Below are 20,850 nucleotides of genomic sequence, written 5' to 3'. Positions count from 1 at the left end.
GGACAGCGGACAGGAGGTGGCCAGGAGCTCGACAGAGCGCTCTTTTTATTGAGTTTTGTACACAAAATCTACGGCTCCTCACGAGCACGCGTCCTCATCTGGTCCCGATGGTGACTTGCCACACCCGGACGAGGTTGTCCGTGTAGCCAGCAAACAGGGTCTGCGGAGGGAAAGGGAGAGAAAAAAGAGGAGTCAGGGCAGGGGGAAGGCAGCAAAATAAGTCCTCAGGATGTGAAATCAAGAGGGTGAAGGTCCTCGGAGGGCCAAAATCAGCCCTGGGTGCTGGGCAGAGGGCAAAAGAGGAAAGCTCTAAGGTTAGGGGTGTGGGAGGAAGCCAACTTTTGCCCCCTGCTGGCAGAGAGAAGGGTCTCAAGATGCTTTCGTGGTGCCTGTGCCTTGATTTAGGAGCGGAGGGGATCCCAAAATCCTCCTTTCCCCCTTTCCTTGCCCAAGAAGGGGGAAGAAAGCGGGAAGAGAGGCTGGGCAGGGAGCAGGGAAGGGTTGTTTTTACCTGCCCGTCTGCGGACCAGGCCAGGGAAGTGCACTGGGGCGGCTCAGCTTTGCTGCTGGTGCTGATCACCTCCTGCTTCAGCTCGTCCACGATGATTTTCCCTTCCAGATCCTGCGCAGGACGAGAGGGGAAAAAAACAGCGTGAGGGAACCGGGGAGGCTCGTAGGGAGACCCCAGCGGCCAAGCCCAACCTCTCCCGACTCCGAAATGCTCAGAAACAGCCTCTGGGTTTCTGCAGGGATGAGGTCAGATGGCATTCACGTTTCATCACAGCACGCTGGTGGCTTTCCCCCACGGCCCCGTGCCACCCTCCTTGAGAAGGGGACGAGGACAGGGCCACCAGCCGCTGCCGTTTGACCCGTCCTGGCGGAGCCACTGCTCCGCGTTTGAGATCTGTGAGGCAGGGCAACGACCTGGACCGCGAAGGTGGCTCCAAAGCCAGCAAAACCCCAAGTTTGACAGAAATAAGTTTTTTTTGGGGGAATCCCACATGGATCAGGACGTGGGGGGGGGGATGAAAATCAAGCTGCCGCGTACCCAAATCTTGATGCTGGGGCCGGTGGCAGCGCAGAGCCAGTAGCGGTTGGGGCTGAAGCACAGGGCATTGATGATGTCGCCTCCGTCCAGCGTGTAGAGGTGTTTGCCCTCGTTCAGGTCCCACAGCATGGCCTGGCCGTCCTGCGGGGCAGCAAAAGGAATCAGAGCAAGCCCTACGTCTCGTCGCCTCGTGGCTTTGCCCCGCCGCAGCGAGAAGAGGCACCCCCAAAACCCCCAGTTCCCGCCCAGAGAGAGAGCAAAGCTCCCCCGAAACATCTTGGGGTGGGGAAAAGAAAAAGCCCCACAAGCTGGCTCTGAATTTATCCCTTCAGGGTCTCCCTGGAGGAGCAGCTCAGAAACAGCCTCTGGTTTTCCGCACTGAGATGTGCTTGGAGAGCAATCGATCGTTTCGTCACAGCTCAGCCCCGTGCCCAGGAGGCAGCAGATGAGGACAGGGAACGCTGCACTGGTGCTTCTGCCGCGGGACCAGAAGGAAAAGCCCCGCTGGTGAGCAGCTGGCGGGAGCCAGAGATGGTTTTTCACCGCTGGTGAGTGGTTTTGTGATGGGTTTTTCACCGCGGTTAAGGCAGGGAGCGCTGCTGCAAGCCAGTTTGGGCGTGGAAAGGTTAAAGGACTGACGGGAATTCAAAGAAAACACCACCAAGGTCTGAAATACAAGAGCTGAAAAAGCTCCCAGAGCCTGGGTGAGCACCTTTGCGGGGGTTTTCCCTCCTCACCAAGACGCCCGCTGTGAGCGGCATCGATTCAGGACACCTCTGGACCACTCTTAACCCCCTCAAATTGTGACTGAGACGTGGAAGAGCACGGCAAGAGCCCCAGCGGTGAGCTGGGCTGCTGGTAGGATGCCAGAATTGAGCCTCCCAGCCTCAGACTCCCCCCACCCCGAGACTCGTACCTTGCCGCCCGAGGCGCAGAGGGAGCCGTCGGGGGAGACCGTGACCGTGTTCAGGTAGCCCGTGTGCCCGATGTGGTTCGTCTTCAGCTTGCAGTTAGCCAAGTTCCAGACCTGCGTGGGGACAAACGTGATGGCAAGGTCAGAACGGAAGCAAAAATACAGTGGAGGAAAAAAAAAAAAAACCCGATCCGGCTGCTCATATCCATCCCCCGAGTTTACAAGGACCCCAAAAAACGCGCGCCGGCCCCCAGGGGAAGCCGATTTCCCCTCAATTTACCTTCACCAGCTTGTCCCAGCCGCAGGAGACGATGATGGGGTTGCTGCTGTTCGGGGAGAAGCGCACGCACGACACCCACTCCGAGTGGCTCTCGTCCTGGGGAAGAGCAACGACGCCGGGTTCACGGCGAGGCAACGGGGCCGGGTCCCCCCACCCGGGTCCGCGTGGCGCTGTAAGATCAGACCTGCCACGTCCCATCGCTCTGCGGCCTTCCCCGAGCCCTCCCGAGCCCCCCTCAGAATTGCAGGACTTGTCCTCAGCCCCCCCAAAAGAGAGCTCAGCAGAGATCAGGGTCACTTCTAATCCTTAGGACAGGGCTGGGAGACCTGGATCACCGAGCGAGGGGAGAAACCCGGGTGGCCGGACCCCAAAACAAGTCCCGGGAGGTTTCTCCTCGTGGTGCGGAGCCCGATTTTGTGCCCCCCTTTTCCCCTGCTCACCTGCACCGTGTACTTGCAGACGCCCAAGGTGTTCCAGAGCTTGATGGTCTTGTCCCTGGAGCCCGAAACGATCTGGCGGTTGTCGGACGAGAAGGCCACGCTCAGCACGTCCTTGGTGTGGCCCACGAAGCGGCGGGTGGTGGTGCCTCTGCGGGAAGACCAGAGGTCAGGATGGCAACCCCGAACTTAACCTAATCAACCCTCACAAAGCCTACAGCAGCAGGAAATCTCCCTTTCTCCTTAAAAAGAGAGCTTGAGAGGCACCATACTGGCTGCCGAGGATTGATACGGGATCGGAAGAGCCGGGATGCGATCAGGGAAATAAAATTCAGCCTCCGCGCACACCCAGCTCGCCAAGTCCCGGCCCTAAAAAGCTTCGGAGGCTGGGGGGGAAGCCAAGCAACTCTTCTGTAGGCAGCTGTCAGAGAGAAGAAAACTGCAAAAGCGATTCTCTGGTTGGCCCCGGTGCTCCTGCTTCCCGAGCTGTCTGCTCTCCCCAAATCAGAGTGAGGGAAGGGCCTGAGACCCCCCCCCCGTGCTGCTCCCACCGCTCCTCTCCCGTCATAATTGCAGGACGTGTCCTCAGACCCCGGAGGATCAGCAGACTTTGTGTCAGGTGTAATCATTGGGAGAGGGAGCTGAGGAGAAGCAGCTGAACGCCCGAATTCCAAGCTTTGTTCCAAATCCCTGCGCTCCTCGCCGTTGGGATTCATCTTCCAAACCGAAAGCGCGTCATCCCGCTTTCAAGGTGCCCCTCGTCACCACCCCCAGCGCCCAAACAAAAGCTGGGTGGCCAAATTTGACCTGAAGCGCCCTCAGCCCGTCCCCAAAACTCACGTGGTGAGGTCCCAGAGCCTCAGGGTGCCGTCCCAGGAGCCCGAGAGCGCGAACTGCCCATCAGAGGAGATGACCACGTCGCTGACGAAGTGCGAGTGGCCGCGCAGGGCTCGCTGCGGGATCCCGTAGTTGGTCTCATCGCGGGTCAGCTTCCACATGATGATGGTTTTGTCTGCAGGGGGTGGAATGGAGAGAAAAGTAAGATAGGGGGCACCTTGGGGAGCACAGACCACTCTGCACCTAGCTTGTTTTTCTCCACTGCAGTGATTCTCCTCTCCCAGAGGATTTGTGGATGCCAAGTTGGGGGAAGTGTTGGGCTGCGGGGGGGTAGGAAGGCCCTGCAGAGGCACCTGGACAGGATGGGTCAATGGGTAGAGGCCAATGGGATGAGGTTCAACTAGGTTCAGGGCTAGGTCCTGCACTTGGGGCACAACAACCCCATGCAACGCTACAGGCTCGGCGCAAATTGGCTCGAAAGCTGTGCAGAGGAAAAGGATCTGGGGGTGCGATGCTCGCCTGAACACGAGCTGGCGGCGTGCCCAGGTGGCCAAGAAGGCCAACGGCATCCTGGCTTGTGTCAGGAACAGCGTGGCCAGCAGGAGTAGGGAGGTGATCGGCCCCTGGTGAGGCCGCACCTCGAGTACTGCATCCAGTGTCGGGCCCCTCGCTACAAGAAGGACATCGAGGCCCTGGAAAGTGTCCACAGAAGGGCTACGAAGCTGGTGAAGGGCCTGGGACACAAGTCCTATGAGGGGTACCTGAGGGAATTGGGGTTGTTTAAGTCTGGAGGAGGCTCAGGGGAGACCTTACGGCTCCCTACAACCTGAAAGGGAGCTGGGGGGAGCTGGGGGTGGGCCTCTTCTCACGGATAACCACTGACAGGACCTGAAGGAATGGCCTCAAGTTCCACCAGGCTGTTTTTTCTTAGCATCTCCCCTCCCTGCTCCCCCATCTACCCCCCTCATGCTCACGGTCCTCCCCCATCCCATCCCCCCCCCCCCCCCATCGGGCGCGGCCCTCACCCCGCGAGGCGGAGAGAATCATGTCCGGGAACTGCGGGGTGGTGGCGATCTGCGTCACCCAGCCGTTGTGGCCCTTCAGGGTACCGCGCAAAGTCATCTGCTCCGTCATGGCGGCGGCTGGGGGGGAGGATGGCGGCGGATTCGGCGGAGGCCCCGGCCCGGTCCCGTCCGGCCGCCCTCAGCAGCCGCCAGCGCGGGGAGAGAAAGAAGGAGGCAATTTCCGGCGGAAGCGGAAGTAGAGCCCGGTCTGTACGGCGAATGGGGGCAACATGGCGGCGCGCGCGGGGCTGCCGGGCAACATGGCGGCGCCCATAGGGACGCGAGACAAATATGGCAGTGTACGGAAAGGGGTTGCGGTTTGATATCAGGGGATGTAAGGAGGGCTTTGAGGGTTTGTGGGGGATAGTGAGGGTCCTGAGGGGTTGCCTGTGGGACGGTGAGATGTAGAGGATAGAGAAGCCTTTTGGGGGTTGGGACTGGGGTTGGGGGGGACAGGGAAGGCCTTGGGGGCTTGGTGGTGGGGTTTTGGGGGCTGTGGGGGACAGAGAGGGGTTTGGGGGCTTGGTGGTCGGGTTTGGGGGCCGTGGGAGACGGAGAGGGGTTTGGGGGCTCAGTGGTCTGGTTTGGGGGCTTATTGATGGGGTTTGGGAGCTGTGGGGGACAGGGAAGGCTTTGGGGGCTTGGTGATAGGGTTTGGAGGTTGTGGGGGATAGGGAAGGCCTTGGGGGTTTGGTGATGGGGTTTGGGGGCTCACTGATGGGGTTTGGGGGCTGCGGGGGACGGGGAAGGCTTTGGGGGCTCAGTAATGGGGTTTGGGGGCTGTGGGGGACAGGGAGGGGTTTGGGGGCTTGATGATGGGGTTTGGAGGTTGTGGGGGATAGGGAAGGCCTTGGGGGCTTGGTGTTGGGATTTAGGGGGTCTTTTAGATACATAATAGTGGCACAAAACCACAGACAAAGACAGGGTGGCACAGAGCAACTTTGTGTGTCTTTTCGCTGATTTTATTTTTTATTTTTCCCCAGACAAGACGTATGGATCTGGGTCTCTGAACACCCTTACCGTTTTGAAGTAAAAGAGGAAGACTCGCCTCCCTTCTCTCATCCTCAGTTTCATCCTGGTCTTCCCCACACCTACGGGTCTTTTTACCAACATAATCATCACCATTGGGTTCATTATGAACGATTCTTGGGAAGAGAGACCCACCGGCACTAAACAAGACAGCGGGACAAGATACTTCCAGCTTCATCCAGGTGGAATCACGCAATCCAAGTGTCTCAGATAGTTTTATCCTCCTTCAAGCCATCAAAACCCGCTTCAATCTTTTATTTTCTGGTCTCAGGCTTTAGTCCCTCTTCCCCAAGGTTGGGAAGCGTAGGGAGAACTTCAGCCAGACAGAGGGAGCTTCTGGAAGAGGTTTTCTTCCCCTACAAGCAGAAGCTACGGGTGCTCTAGGGCTGATTTTTGTAATAAGAGCTGAGGAAACGTCCTGTGGGCCTGGAAATACCCCCTAAAAACAGCTATTTTTGGTGCTGAATATAGATGCAAAGAACTCTTGTGTATGGGGAAGTGAGGTGGACCTCTCGCCCTGTAAGGATTTTTTTCCTTTCCTGACCACCCTGGAGTTAGGACCCAGATTTCTCCTCCACTTCCCACCTCAGCAGCTGTGGAAAAGGGAAACCTTAAACCAAGAAAGAGCAAAACTGGGCGAGAGCCTCCAGTGTTGGAGCGTCCTTGTCATCGAGAACGCGTGCCAGCGTTAACGAGGTTTGGGAGGTTGGGTGTGAGCGGGGAATAACGCCACGTCTGGCTTCGGGAGACCCACAGTCCCTTCCCCAGATGGGGTCATGGTGGCTTCGTTTCCTTGCGTGGTACGCCTGTAATTTGCTCCCGTGGGTGTTGGTGGCCCCAAAATTCAGAGGAGAAGGGTTAATTTGAGAAAGAGGTGGCTGGGTGAGAAGCCCTCCGTGCTGCCCAGGCTGTGCTTGGAAAAGAGAAAGCAATGCTTGCTGCCTGTCAGCACTGCTGGGGCAAAATTAATTAAACCCTGGAGAGTCACCGAGGTGATTAATCTCCGGAATTGCAACCTCTGCAAGGCTTCTGCCCTCTGGGCAGCAAAAACCTTTCGTGCTGGGGTTGGGATGAAGTGGCTCTTTGCTAGCACCGGACCCTCCCAAGCTGGGGATGATTCAGAGAGGGATGGGGCAGGAGTGGCTTTTTACTTGGGCTTTGCACAGCAAATGCTCTCTGTCTCCTTTGTGTGCAATCAAAGGCTGGAAGGAGGGGAAAAAAAAACCTGTCCTGGGATCTGCTTCTAGTTTGGCTCTTGCATCCTGCGCAGCCACAGCCCTGCCGCTCCCTCTGCCATTTCAGGGGTGTGGGTGGCAGAGCCCCCTGCCCTTATTTAACCCCTTTGCATTTATTTAACCTTTATTTTTGAACCTTTTGCCTTACCTAAGGTGTGCCGGGACAGAGGAGAGCGGGGATTGCAGCCTAACCCCATTCCCTTCTATATCTGGGGGCTGTTCCTTGTCTGTCCTTGGGCCCCCCAGGACCTTCTAAAAGCTCCATCCCTTTGGATTCAGGTGCCTGGGATGGGGAAAGGCTTTAAAAAACATCATGTGCTTTGCTGACAGCTTCTTCCATCAGCATTTGGGAACACAAGCATCAAGCTGGGAGAGCTGTCGAGCCCCTGCTGTCTTCCCAACGTGGAGGTGAAATCCTCTTCTTCCCCCAAAATGGAATCAAGACCCCCAGGAGGAAGATCTGCTGTGAACAGTCTGCTTCCTTTGCAGAAAGGTAAGAGAGACTTTGCCATCACCCCTCCAGCACCAAGAGAGAGGGACGAAGGAAGGGGAAAATACATCTAAATATGATATCCTCACCTCCCTGCATCTTCCTTGGCTGTTTTTTCTGAAAAAAAAATGAGTTTCCCACCCTCAGAATGTCCTCAGTCCAAATTTAATCCACTTTTCTCACAGGATTTTCCTCCCAGCACCAGGTTGACACTCACACAGGAAACCCCCAACGTGAGTTTTGACAACCAGCCTTCCTTCCCCAGCCCTCCTGCTCCCTCCGAGGCCTCTCCTTTATTGAAAAAATATTGAAAAAAATGAAAAAACGAGTTTCTCCATCATTTTCTTGAACTAATAACTTCTCCTGCTCCTCTTGAGAGGATGCAGCTCGGGCTGCATCCTCCCCAGCCCTCCCACACTGCTTCTTTTGGCAGCTGTAATCGGACCCGTTTGCTCGGTGACCGTTTCAAGGAGCAGGCTGATCGGGATGTTTTTAACCTCCCTGAGCTTCATTTCACGTAACCCGAGCTTTTCAACTTGGCTGCCCTGTTCTCAGCTCTGAATTTTTGACATCCTTCTGGGTTTCACCCCGATTCTGGCTCACTGACCTTTTTCTGTCCATCCTTGTTAGCGGATCGTTTCCTTCTTTTTCCAAACTCAGTTGGTATTTTTTTAAATTTCATTTTATCATTTAATATAAGACTTATTATTCCCCATTTGACTGTATTCATGCGCTTGCACTAATATATTCATACATTCATACGCTCCCAAGATGAATCCCTACAGCAGGAAAGGATTCGGTCTTTCTCAACCCATCCAGGTTTAGATTTTCTGCGCTCTTTAGTCACAGCCTCTTAGACATACAGAGCCAGGAATAAAGCAATTTTAAGTTCCAGCATGATTTAAAATCCAGACGTGTAAGAAAATTGCCCAGAACACAGGCATGGCTCGGCAAGCACAAACAGATCTCAGTTTAAATAATCTGCTCTGGTAGTCCCAGAGATAAGATAAATAACTTTTATTTATCGTAGTCCTTTGAGTCTGGCATCTTAAATTTCAGTCCAGACATTCTGAAGTGGAGCAATTCAGAGACCTCAAATGGCAAAGGTTGAATGTGCTTCAGCTTTTCAAGCCTGAGACATCTCTCCCGGGGTTTTCCACTTGCACTGCATGGATTGCATTTGGAAGGTTTGCTTTTCCAAGCCGCCGAGCAATTTTAGGAGCAGCAAATGGCCAGCAACCTCTTCTCCGAAAAGTCTTTGAGGTGCTCCGGGCATTCCTGGCTTCGCCGTCGTGCCCGTGCCCCGGCGTCATGCTGCAAGGTTTCTCTCTTGGCACAGCCCGGGGTGCATGCCTCTTATTTTGTCTCCTCTGCATGCCATAGCTCTGCTGTCAGGAAGCCTTCGTGGAGATGGCATCTCCTCCACGCTGCTCGCCGTGATCCCCTTTTCCCTCGATCAGGTTTCCCCCAGACAGGCGCCTTCTGTTTCTTCACCCCGTGGCGTTGTTTTTTTCCCTGTTGCAAATCCAGAGGGTTTAGCCACCGGGGTTTGATGCCAGGTCCCTCATCCTCAACTTTAACCTTAACCCTCACCCTCTCCCATGTGGGACATTTTCACAGCTTGAAATCCATGCTGCCCATCGAGTGAAACCCCTTTCCTCCAAGGGAGGAGAGCCCCTATAATAAATAAAGCCCCTATAATAAATAAATAAAGCCCGTATAATAAATAAATAAAGCCCCTATAATAAATAAAGCCCCTATAAAGCTCCCATTGTTGCTCCTATAATTCCCTTTTCAGCATCACAGCACACCCCCTCTCCATCAACCCATCACCCATCCTGGGGCTGGAGGTCGCCAAATCCCCTCCGATTTTCCTCTTTTGCTCACACGTCCTCAACTCCTTAATTTTGAGGTGTAGGAACCTGCAAGTTTGTGTGTCTCACCGACAGAGCTCCCAAAAAAGACGCCGTGTCCTAGTCCTTAGCATTCAAGAACTGGCATCTACTTCTCTAAGTGAGGGTTTTTGATGTTTGGTTTCTTTCTTTTTTTTTGGCTTCAACACTTTGGCTCAGCTCATTTGTCTCATTTCTCTCCATTGACAGTACTGAGAGTTTAGGCAACTGGCTCAGAGAGAGATCAGACGAACAGAACCATAAAAAATCTATTTTCTAGCTGTTGACTGTAAAAAAAAAAAAAAAAAGAAACGCACAATGACTAATTCAGGGTGAGATCAGCAATTTTAGACATCTATTACTAACTTCACCCTGCTTTAACTCGGAGTTAGCCAGCAAAAAGCACAGAAATGAGTCTTTTAGAGATACATCTATCGGAGTGGTTTGCATTTGGATGATTATTTGTCTGATTTAAGGAAAACTTGTTGCAGAACTACGTAGAAAAATCCTTTTCAGCTTCAAATCTGTGTCTTGTTATTGCACAAATGGGGGAGCTGTGGGTTTTTGGAGCTAGGTGAGATGTGCAGAGAGGCTAAGCGAGATAAATTTGTGATTTTTTTTCTCTTAAATAGCCCCAAGTGATGAGAAATCCTGGCCACGAGAGGAGACGCCCTCTCCTGTCTGCTGTTGCTTGGTCCCAGCGAGGAGCAGTGATGGAAGGGAAGAAGACCCAAGCTGATTTCACACCTCTCTGTATTTTAGGGCAGCGCAAACTGGCAATTGGTGCCAGCCCATTTCGGAGAGGGAAGATCTCCGAACACAGCGCCTGAGATGCTCCAGGGCATCCAAGCCTCTTGTGTTTGTTAAACCCGTGGCAAATACTGGAGATTGGCCCGAAGTGACCAGGTCAGACCTCAATTTCTATTCCCCTTCTGGATAAACCCGTTCCTGCGATGGCTATATAGGGATCCCCGAGACCTCAGCCCCCCTTCCAACCTCGGCATTTAAAGTCAGCTAAAATTAGGTGCTGGGAACGTCCTCCCGCTGCCAGCACAGCTGTCGTGCCCCTCTCGGTCCTTCCAGCAAATCTGGATACCTTTTTTCCCAGGGCACCACGGTCCTAGGACGAACTTGGACTCGCCAAAAATCTCCAGCGGGGACAGCCCCCACCATCACGGCCCCGTGAGCAAAACAGCCCCAGCTTGGTTAACTTACAGGAAACCAGCTGCAGGTCCTGGTAAGCCTTTTCTTTCTTTCTTTCCACGAGCTCTCGAAAGACGGAGGAAGGCAAAATTTGGGGGGGGATCCTGTTCCTGGATGCCTGTCTGGCGGCGTGGGTTCTTTTAGGAAATGCTGGGGGGATGCAGAAGAAACGTGATCCGTTCACGGTAGCTGGAAGGAGCTCAGTACAACCTGATCTTTTATAATCCTGTACCAAAATCTGACGGTACTGAAAAAAAAGGCAAAGGATTAAGAGAGTAAATTGTTTTTTTAATTATTATTTTCTTTTATGACAGTATAGTACAGAAATAATTTGGGACGTTTTCCTTGCTCTCTCTATCTACTTCTGTACAAAATTAAGTCCTCATAACAGAGTTGATCTGACTCAGCCCCCAACAGGACCTGCAGTTTATGAAAGTTATTAAAATTAAGACAACAAACAAGAAGCAATCCATAGTTTCCTTTCCAAAATGATCTGATGCCTTTTCCCACAGGGAATTCTGTTTTTTTCCCCTGGTGCTTTTTGTTTTTTCACCGCTGCAGCTCAGCTGCATCAGCTGTAGCAGATAGGAATGTGTAGTGTTTTCAGGGCCTTGACAAGGTTGTGAACTTAGGGATGAAATTATAACGACTTCCCTGTGCAGTCTGGGTGATTTAGGGGAAAAAAAAAATGAATTTGCCCTCCTTGGTGTATTGATGAGGAACAAGCAAAGACACTGAATGCAGGAGGGACCAGGGATGAGAAGAGATCCCAGATCTGTGCCAGCCCATCTCCCATGGTGCTCAAATCCATCCTTTTATTTACTTTTTGACTTAAGAAAAGCTGATGCAAAGCATGAGCATGGACTGGAAATCACCACGTACACGGTGGGAAGAAACAGAGCAGAGAAGGGAAGCTCTTAATAAATATTCGGCTTTATTTTTCCTTTTCAGCAGATGTACCCTTTAGTCCGAAAAATGCCCTTCTTTCCTCATTTAAGGATGTGATGTTACGACGGTTTTGAGTTGGCCGATGCAGAAAAGTCTGAATTTGTGTAAAGCAGGCACTGGGTAGCGAGCTGATCCAGCTCAAAATAAAATAAGTGCTGCTCTCTTGGCCAAAACAGATGGTGGCGCCACATCCTCCACGTATGGGGCTGCTTCTCATGGTGATAAATGCTATGATCAAATAATTTACAAGACAGAAGGGGTCTAAGGTCATGATCCTGTAGACAATTAAGGCCAGATATCTAAGAGCTGGATCCTTTTTGTGATCAGTGGGGTGACACATTTTGATGCAGAATAGTTCATCACACCTGTAGCAGAGTCTTTTTAGATAGACGTAGACCAATTCATCCAGAATTTCACCATTCATCCAGACGTAGACCAAAGAACATCTCAAATGACAAAGGAAAAACAGGAAAAAGCTTCTGTGGTCCCATATATTTCTTCCTTATCATGTTTATTTATATAGGTAAAAATATTCCAGGCACCAGCAACGTGCGGTGTGTCACTGTGAAGGTCTGATTTTCCCTGGATGTGATATTTTAATGATGTTTCCTCTTGTCCCACCAGGTAGACCAAGCTGTGGGCACTTGGAGGTTGTTCCAGTTGGGAGGCGAACGTGATGATGGAGTCAGGTATGGCTCGTGAAATTGTATTTGGGCTGCTTTTTGATGTTTCCCTGAGATAATTTCACTGGTTTGATTTTATTCTACACTGCCAATGAGTCGTGAGTCGATCTCCATCTCACAGTCAATAAAATAATATTAATCTGTACCTCCAGAGCAATGCTTTTAAGCTAGAAAACCACTGCTGGTGTATCCAGTGTTAAAAAAAAAAAAAAACTTACCATTTTTTTCTTTTTTCTCTTCTTTTTAAGGGAAAAGGAATGCAGATCTTGGTAAGTCATCTTTCTTTCTTCCATCAACACAAGTCCCCCTTCCTACTGCTGTACATATCCTACATTGATATTCATATCCCATACTGGTACACACATCCTTTCTTCCCTGGGTGGGTGGCTTATTTACACTGTCTCATATTTTAGACACATGTGGACAAAGACCACATCAGATAGATTCATGAACAGTGTAATTTTTGGAATACTGTCATCAGTAGGGAAAAAAAAGTACAGAATTGGTTTTGAAGATTATTTTTGTAGCACACACAGAGGAAAAACTTAGGGCTGAATTGGGAAAAACTTAGGGCTCTCTCTGTCTCTCCTTTAGAAGAACGGGATGCAAAAATCAGTAAGTGTCTTTTTTTTCCTGTCCCCTGCTGGTAAGAGATGGGTGCTAAAGGCTTGAACTAACATTACTTCCTCTATTTTAAGGGAAGTTAACAGAAGAATTTGGTAAGTCGTTTATCTTCCTTACACACAGCTAAGTTTGAATGCACGTGTTTGTTTCTACAGCTGTAGCATGAGCAATGACCAACACGTGTATTTGTATTTTTTTATTTCATTTAGAAGAAAGTGACACAGAACTCGGTAAGTGCTTTGGTTTGCTTTTGCTGCTACTGAAGATGGAAAAAAAAAAGTTCCTTTGTGTAGCTTTTGGGCTGAGAAAGACAGCAAAAGTCCTTCAGATCTTAAATTTGTGCTGATACCCAGCCAGAGACAAGACACATAGCTTTGGTCCCTTCTCCTAAAGTTCTTGGCATCTTTCTTGGGAGAATACAAGCTGCAGTCCAGCAGCATTCCCTAATCCCCTCTTTGGTCTCTTGCTTGCTCACTGAGGCATGTTGGAGGCGGAGAGCTCTTAGGATTAACCCGTGTTTATTTCTCTATTATTCTTAGAGGAATGTGACACAGAAAATGGTAAGTGTCCTCCTTCGATTTAAAAATAATAGTGCCCTTCAAATGGTGTCAGTCAAGCTTTGGAATAAAACAAATTTTTTATAATGCATACTTTTACAATACATTTACAATACATACTTTTTTAATACAATAAGTACTTTTCTCTGTCCTTGGGAATATTTACTGCAATGCTCAGCACGTCGTATTCTTTCAAAGACATGTTTTGGGCAGGACTCTTAACAGCAGTTTGCAATTAGTGCATATTTTTGTCTAGGGTTTGGAAAATGTAGGAATATAAAAGTATTAAAATGAAAGCTAATTGGAAATTCCTGTAATAAATAGCATACTTCTGGGTCAGTAAAAAGATTTTGTCCCCTTAAGCTATGTAAGAATGATATAAAATTTGCAGAAGTGGTGAAAAATAACTCTAAATTTCCCTTCTTTTCTCTTTTTTTTTCTTCTTGTGGGGGACAAAATGAAGAAATAGGTAAGCGTTGCTTTGTTATCTTTATCAAATAGTCTGATAAGATAATTTCTTGATTAATGAACCCTGCATGAGTACTTAGGTTGCCACATATATCCACATAACGGGTGAGAGACACGGTCCCATCCTCTGTAGGGCCTACACTTGACCCTACGTGGTAATATGAATGCCAAATTCATAGGCTCAAGGAGAGCAAACTCAATCAAACTGCAGTCCTTTAACATGCATCCCCATTTATTTCTCTGTTCTAAGGGGAGCTCACAGCTGAGATTGGTAAGTTTCATTTTCTCCTCCCATCAAATATGTTTTTTTATATAGCTTGAGACACGTTTCGTCTGATTTTCCTGGGGTTTATTCCCTGTTCTCTTGCCTGATTTTAAAAAAGCGGGATAAGCTTGAGGCATACTCATTTTTAACAAGAATATATAAAAAAAAAAAAACAACAATAGAATAGCACAGAAAACAGTGGGCTTGCAGGTTGCTGTAGCCAAGAAGACAATAATTAGAGACCCTTGGGAATTTCTGAGATGAAGACCAAGTGAAGGACCGTACACCATAGAGCAGAGAGCCTTGGGGGATTTGGGGCTGTTGAGATCCAGCACGTGCAAAGTGCCGGACTTCCAAGTATCTGTTGAGAGAGAGGGATTAAAATTTGCAAGAATTCCTTAAACTTTGCAAAAGTTCCTCTTTTTTTTTTCCCAGTTCATTCTCCCATCACTCGTAGATGTCGCAAGGAGGGTGGATGATGGGTTGGGTGTTAGGTACAGATTTGCCTTATTTTCTGATCAAAGGAAGGGTAGGAGCATCTCTGCTGTCCTTTTACCCCGTCCTTGGGAAAATCTGCCTTTATATTTTTTCTCTTTTAAGACAATCTGACTGCGGAGCTTGGTAAGTGATTTTCCTTCTTTTCTGTCTTTATTTCACTGCAAGATTTTAGGGGGAGAAGTTGGTTATTCCCCACATGAGCAGATATCTGTAACCCCACATACACCCAATCTGGGCTAGAATTAAGGCCAAACAATTCGAACCAAAGCCTAACTGCAAATTATTATTACCAGTTTAAAAATTAAAATAGGATCTGGAAGATAATTTGAGGCTCACGAGCATGATGGACTTGTAATAATGACTGATGTTTCTTTTCTCTTTTAGAGGAACGTGATAGAAAAATTAGTAAGTGTCCTTTTTCTTTTCTTCTAGAATCAAATTCCAGATCTCCCTGTGTGTTTTGGATTTGTTACTATTATTTTTAGACGTTATGGGATGTTTTAGTTTCGTACCAAGCTGCAGATGTGGCAAAATTTGGGCTTTTGGCTACGATCGACCCATTTCCTTTATCACCACCAATACCAAAGATGCAGGGACAGATTCCTTCCCCATAATATAAGTCTGTTTTCACCAAACCCTTCCCCAAGGTGCCTTTTCTGTGCATCAGCACCTGCTCGTTGCTCTCGTTAGCATCAGTGTGGTGCAGTTATATTATAAATTATCCCTGGGGAAAGAGGAATGCAGCATGGTATCATCTAGGTTGTATTCACAGAGAAATAAATTCAGCAGACTTATGTCTTATAATTTAAATTAATCTTCATTTATTTCTTTTATACAAGGAAAACTTACTTCAGACCTTGGTAAGGAGTTTTATTTCCTTAAAATTCTCCTTAATTCCGCAAAAGCGATGGGGATAAAAAGAAATATGAAGGGTTTGTGTTTTCCCCTGCTTGAAGAATGGGTGGGCTAACGGGCATGTCCTCCTTAACAAACCTTATTTTTAAAATATTAATAAGGAATGGAATAAGATTTCTGTTGGGTTTGAGGTTTTCTGGGGGAAGGCAGAGCCCCATGAGAGGGGATATGGGATACACGGGGGGCTGCTTTGCGTTTCTCTCTATTTATTTTATCTGCTTGCGTTTTAGGTGAATGCGATACAAAAATCAGTAAGTGCAATTGTTTTTTTTTCTCTGCAAAATTAAAACACAGCATGGTGACAGATTTGCTTAAGCTCATTGTTATATTTACAAATAATTTGGATGGGTGCTACGGAGGGTATGTGCCTGGTACTTTATCTTTGAAAATGGGAGTGGAAAGGATGTTTCCTGCAGGAAAATTAATTCCCAGTCTGCAAAGACATTAGGATTTCTTTTGGAGACTGAGTAACATTCCCCAAAAAAGTGGAATTTCAACGTAGAACCACCAGTATAAAGAGGGGGAAAAGAAATTTTCCTGATCTGAGTGCTTTAGGGATGCTACACAAAACACACACAAAAAAGGAGGAAATATTTAATAATATTTTTTTCCTCTTTGTTTTTCTTTTCTTTTTCTCCTTCTGTCCTTTCCAGAGGAGCGTGATAAAAAAATCAGTAAGTGTCATTCTTCATGGTGCTTTTGGGGTAAAAATCATCCCTTGGTTTGGGGGAGAGGAGCCTCTCTGACACCCTGTCCCTGAGAAGTGATAAATGAGAATTTTTTCTCCAAATTTGATTGTACACATGGGGCTGCAGAGAAAAACAAACCAATAAAAATTAATATTGTTTTTCCTCTTTGCAGCCAAGCTCTCAGCAGAAATACGTAAGTCCTTTTTTTTCCTTTTTCCGAACCAAACTGACAGTTTTATCCCTAGAAACCTCTTTGTTGGAGTTGATTTTTCGCTGTTTTAACTGCAATAATATGTATATTTTTTTCTACTTTGTAGGTAGGCTCACTGCGCTGCTTGGTAAGTCTGCTTTGTGGACAGAATATCCCATGGGGTTTATTTCGATTAAATCTACATGATTTTGTGCAGTTAGGTTGGAGGGACCTCTGCAGGTCTCTGATCCAACCTTCTGGTCCTCGCCAAGGTGAGACCAAGTTGCTTGGGGCCAATGTGACCTCAATGTACAGATTATTTGCTTTTATTTTATTTTTATTTATTTTTTAATAGAACATAATTGGAAAAAATGGGCAAAATCAGCTTTGCAGTGAGCTGTGGCTCCAGCAGACCTGCTGTTCTATGTCAAAAGGGTAGCACCGTGTTTAATAATTTATTTATTTTTTCCTTTTTCTTGCCTTTCTATTCAGGGGACCGAGACAAAAAGCTTCGTAAGTGCTGTTCTCCTCTTGACAAGTAAAATCTGGGCATAAAGGTGGATCTTCCTCAACTTGCTGGTGTGTCTTCTAAAGTCTGTCTTTCCTCGCTGGCACCAGTTTGCTCAAATTCTGTGTTTCTGTGCTCAAAATCTTACATCACTCTTAGTAGGATGATTACCTGAATCAGTGGTTTTCCTCACAATTTTCTATTCTGTTAGACTATATTTTTTTGTGATGTATTTTGTCCTGTGCATCGTTATTCTTTTCTAAAACACCAAGTAAGATTGAGCCAGAGAATTACTAGTGATGTCTCCACGTAGGAGAAAAAAGGATCTATTTAAAATAAACTTGTGTTCCTCTCTCTTTAGGGAAACTGACTGCAGAACTTGGTAAGTAATTTTCTTTCCCATGTGCTTTTTGATCTCGTTGGGAAGTAGCTGAGCGAATTAGGGGTCAAGTTTGTAACATGTTTTGGTGTAATTTTAGCAGATGTCTCTTAGCATTGCTGATGTGCTGCTGAAACAGAGTATAAATGGGTGGAAAAGGGGCAGACAGAGGCACAGAAAACTGATCGGTATCTGGTTTTCTTCCTTTATTTTTTCTTTTTTTTTTAGCAAAGTGTGATGCAACGATTAGTAAGTGACATTTCCTTCTGTGCAAAATGGTTAAGGATGTGGGTGCCTGCACGTTAGGGTGGTTTGCTTGGTGCTTCAGCATTGAAAGGATGCTGGAATTTCTAAAATTAATCAAAATTTGGGTCACGAGAAGTAACGATCTCTTGGGTTTCAGGGGCTGGGGGAAGGCAGAAGCCAAATTTCAAGGGGGAACAAGGAAAATATAGCGGGGAAAACTCACGTGGAAAGACCTGATGTAGGCTGGAGGGTGAGGGCTTGACTCATGTTGGGGTGTTTCAGAAATGTAATGGGAATTAACGGTGTTTTCTGCTTTAAGGAATATTCACGGTGGAACTTGGTAAGTCCATTTACTTCCTCTTGCATGTTTTTTTTTTAATTTATATGTATATTTGCCCTTTTCCATGTGTTTCATCGACCTGGTAAAAAACAACATCTTAAATGCAGAAGTAAAGTCAAAAACCCCAAAGTTATGCAAAGTACTTGGAAACAGGGATAATAAGGTTCAAAACAAAAATCCCCTTGTTATGCGAGTAACAATAAAGAGATGTAAGGTGAAAGGTAGAGACCGTGCAAAATAACACACAATTATTTTTTCACTTGTTTTTAGGAGAACGTCATACAAAAATAGGTAGGTCTCATGTTCCTCTCAAGCAAATCTGCTTGTGAATTCAGTTACTGAAAAAGCTGCTTGCTTCAATCATTTAAGTGAGTATACAGTCATTTATATATTTATATGATGTATTTATCACACACTGAAAAACTTTGATTAACGTAGACATTTAAGAACTAAAAAGAACCATGCTTACAGCATGATTTTGTTCTGAAAGTAATCAATTTCTATTATTAAACCCTCTTTACGGTGTGAGCTGGAGATCAGACTCATAAATCACCATCTGTTGTCTGTGTATTCACAGAGTGGAAAAAAATTACCTTAAAACTAACATTTTTTTATTCTTTTAAGGGGAACTTACTGCAGAAGTCGGTAAGTCATTTTCCTATTGATTTTAGTTGGAAACAATACCCAAGGATAGACGTTGAGCAATGCAGTAATCATTTATTTCTGTTTATTTTTAGGGGACTACGATAGGAAACTTCGTAAGTGCCTTACTTATTTTCCTGTGTGAGTTAAGCCTGAGGAATTTTCTGAACGTTTTAGCACGCTTAAAATGTCACAAGAGCACATTTTCATTTTGAATGGCATGACCTGGGAGAGAGCATCAAAACTATGCACCAGCAATGGCTTGGGAAGGTGGGATTCAGAGAGACTGGATTTATAAATTCAGATAAATTATTAATATTAAGTGTGTAATGCTCTCAGTATGATACAATCAGGACTTGTAAATAAGAATGAAAGCAAAAATATTTATATATGATAACTTATCTCATCTACGTACCCCTCTGGTCACTCCTTCCTCCCATCAGAAATTAATTCTGTCTATTTTGTCCGTTTGAGTTTCACTTGACACATAAATATTGTAATTTAATATAGAAAAACATATCTTGAGCTGACAATTAGGCTAGAGATATTTATGCTGTTCAATGATGTCACTGAGAAAAGAGTGACGAAATTCCTGTTTTTTCTCTCCCTAAAGGGAAACACGCAGCAGAACTTGGTAAGAGAATTCTGTTTTGGTCATCATGTGGTTTTTTGTTTGTTTGTCTGTCCACATTTGTAAAGTTTTTAAAGACTTGGGGGAATTTCCATTTTAATCGAGTTTAAAACTAAGTATGCAAAGGCTCAGAAAAATAAATATTCCCCAATATTCCCCAAAATACAACTTCCAAGCAATGTGACAGATAAAAAAAAAATCACAACAAAATAAACCCTCTGCAGAGCTGGACTTCTGCAATGCTGGCAGAGCAAACTGCACGCTAATTTATGTTTATTTCTCTGTTATTTTCAGCGGAACGGGATGAGAAAATCAGTAAGTATCCTGCTTTATGCCACCCTCGACCCCCAAGCCAAGGCTGTGCTTGATGTTATCCCCGCAGCCACGGTTCATTCACTATTTTTATGGATGAGATCATGGACAACGTGAGTTTGTAACTGCCCGGGAGGAAGGGAATAAATATAATAGCAGCTGCAGAAAGCACCAATGGATCCACAAGCTGCCAAAGCCCTGGTGACGATCAAAATTTGCTTTTCTGCAGCATTTGCTGTGTGCTGGCTATGGCATTTTTCTTCCTCCCATAAAGACCCATTTGGACACTCCTTGCATCATATTTTTGGACCTCCTTTTCCTCCCACAAATATTAATTTCGATATATTTTATACTACATTTTTAATATTAACGTTGGCTGTGTTTTTTAAACAGAAAGTAGTAAAAAGAATGAAATAACTTAAGAACCTTACAATCTATAGTGATGATACAGGGACACAACAAGGAGGCAAAAGCAGTAGTTCCTATTTATTTATTCCTTTTCTTTTTTTTCTTTTTTCTTTTAGGGGAACATGAAGCAGAGATAAGTAAGTGTTATTTTCCATACTCTATTATGATTTGAGGGGTTTTCTTGGTATACGCAAGTGCTGAATGAGCAGTCAGTGTTTAAAATCCTATAGACAGAATAGAGAAATTCCCATAGAAAGCGGAAAGAAAGACATAGATCTGGGACTTGAATGGAAGCAACCCAAGCTGTTTCACTTCCTTACTAACGAGTGTAAGTGAAGGGAAAGGAAAAAAACAAAGAAAAATGACGATTTTCCCACAAACGTGCCATGAAATGAAAAGGGGCTGCACATGGCACCCTGAATTCTGCTGCTGTCAAAATTGGCTTTGGGCTCAGCCCAACAATGCTCATGTCCCAGTCCTTTATTTATATATAATGGCTGTTAAAAAAGCTGTATTTTGAACTAATATATCTTTTTTTATTTTCCTTTAAAGGGCGTCTTACCGAGCTGCTTGGTAAGTGCATTTCCTCACACCAGTAAATGCAACATGCAGGCGATGCAGATGCTGCCTTGGGTTATTTATTTACCCCAATGGCTTTTCTATCTCTTTTACCAAAAAATACTGCTGCCCCGAAAGCAGCTTGCAATTTGACAAATAATTTTCTGGGAAAACAAAAAACAGCTAGAAAATGGAACATTGGTGAAGTCAAGGCTTTGAGAGAGGTGCTGCAGTGAAAGCCCGCAGCAAAGATAATAATTAGGAATAATTTCTGTTCCATCTGTTTGCAGAGGATCGTGATTTGGAAGCCCGTAAGTCCATTTTCGCTTCTCGGAGACACAAATCCTTCATGGGAAAGGCAAAATCCTGGAGTTTCCCCCAACAAGCGTCCTTGATGTGAAAACAAGGAGAAATATCCACGGTTGTGCATGCAAAACCAATGCTTTTTTGCAAAGCTGGATGACTTTCTTCTGCCAAGTTCATATGCAGTAAAAATGCAAAATGGGGAAAATCGGTATTTATTCATTTAGCATTCCCTTTTTTCTGTTTTATTTTTAGGAA

At 46.5% G+C, this 20,850-nt stretch overlaps 2 protein-coding genes across 13 annotated transcripts; one reads left to right on the top strand and one right to left on the bottom strand.

Annotated features, from left to right (window-relative positions):
• Nucleotides 1-28: 28 nt before the first annotated feature.
• Nucleotides 29-4,753, bottom strand: RACK1 (receptor for activated C kinase 1). Its single transcript, XM_083814793.1, has 8 exons — nucleotides 4,541-4,753; nucleotides 3,519-3,690; nucleotides 2,682-2,829; nucleotides 2,242-2,337; nucleotides 1,965-2,075; nucleotides 1,049-1,189; nucleotides 512-622; nucleotides 29-160 (listed from the first exon to the last, which is right to left on the bottom strand). Exons 1-8 carry the CDS (start codon nucleotides 4,647-4,649, stop codon nucleotides 95-97), a joined length of 954 nt encoding a protein of 317 aa, XP_083670919.1. The 5' UTR covers nucleotides 4,650-4,753; the 3' UTR covers nucleotides 29-94.
• On the top strand, nucleotides 4,753-20,838 carry LOC310888237 (uncharacterized protein). 12 transcript variants are annotated; one of them, XM_083814802.1, is made up of 31 exons: nucleotides 4,753-4,878; nucleotides 5,563-6,408; nucleotides 7,174-7,336; nucleotides 9,988-10,131; nucleotides 10,334-10,462; nucleotides 12,001-12,065; nucleotides 12,308-12,328; nucleotides 12,657-12,674; nucleotides 12,758-12,778; nucleotides 12,896-12,913; nucleotides 13,223-13,243; nucleotides 13,959-13,979; nucleotides 14,574-14,594; nucleotides 14,856-14,876; nucleotides 15,311-15,331; nucleotides 15,617-15,637; nucleotides 16,040-16,060; nucleotides 16,248-16,268; nucleotides 16,393-16,413; nucleotides 16,758-16,778; nucleotides 17,135-17,155; nucleotides 17,381-17,401; nucleotides 17,718-17,738; nucleotides 18,009-18,029; nucleotides 18,363-18,383; nucleotides 18,476-18,496; nucleotides 18,994-19,014; nucleotides 19,306-19,326; nucleotides 19,848-19,868; nucleotides 20,284-20,304; nucleotides 20,580-20,838. In XM_083814802.1, the coding sequence occupies exons 6-31, from the start codon at nucleotides 12,053-12,055 to the stop codon at nucleotides 20,687-20,689; spliced, it is 621 nt and encodes a 206-aa protein (XP_083670928.1). In that variant the 5' UTR covers nucleotides 4,753-4,878; nucleotides 5,563-6,408; nucleotides 7,174-7,336; nucleotides 9,988-10,131; nucleotides 10,334-10,462; nucleotides 12,001-12,052; the 3' UTR covers nucleotides 20,690-20,838. The 12 variants fall into 12 exon arrangements, with proteins under 12 accessions (XP_083670928.1, XP_083670927.1, XP_083670926.1 ...); XM_083814801.1 differs by having other exon boundaries at nucleotides 12,893-12,913; XM_083814800.1 differs by having other exon boundaries at nucleotides 12,654-12,674; nucleotides 20,580-20,837.
• Nucleotides 20,839-20,850: the final 12 nt, after the last annotated feature.

This window comes from Anser anser (assembly GCF_964211835.1).
Source record: "Anser anser genome assembly, chromosome: 31".
NCBI lineage: Eukaryota > Metazoa > Chordata > Aves > Anseriformes > Anatidae > Anser > Anser anser.
The sequence above is the reverse complement of the archived record's forward strand: the minus strand, read 5'-3'. Positions and strand labels throughout refer to the sequence as shown.

What these genes read in the sequence shown, in the direction of transcription:
- RACK1 (XM_083814793.1), bottom strand. Translation starts at nt 4,649, where the DNA reads ATGACGGAGCAGATGACTTTGCGCGGTACCCTGAAGGGCCACAACGGC. An exon ending in TCTGCGCCTCGGGCGGCAAG is followed by an intron (nt 1,190 to 1,964) that starts GTACGAGTCTCG and finishes GCTGCCCCGCAG; the next exon opens with GACGGCCAGGCCATGCTGTG. An exon ending in CCTGGTCCGCAGACGGGCAG is followed by an intron (nt 161 to 511) that starts GTAAAAACAACC and finishes TTCCCTCCGCAG; the next exon opens with ACCCTGTTTGCTGGCTACAC.
- LOC310888237 (XM_083814810.1), top strand. An exon ending in AATATTCACGGTGGAACTTG is followed by an intron (nt 17,739 to 18,008) that starts GTAAGTCCATTT and finishes ACTTGTTTTTAG; the next exon opens with GAGAACGTCATACAAAAATA. An exon ending in GGACTACGATAGGAAACTTC is followed by an intron (nt 18,497 to 18,993) that starts GTAAGTGCCTTA and finishes CTCTCCCTAAAG; the next exon opens with GGAAACACGCAGCAGAACTT.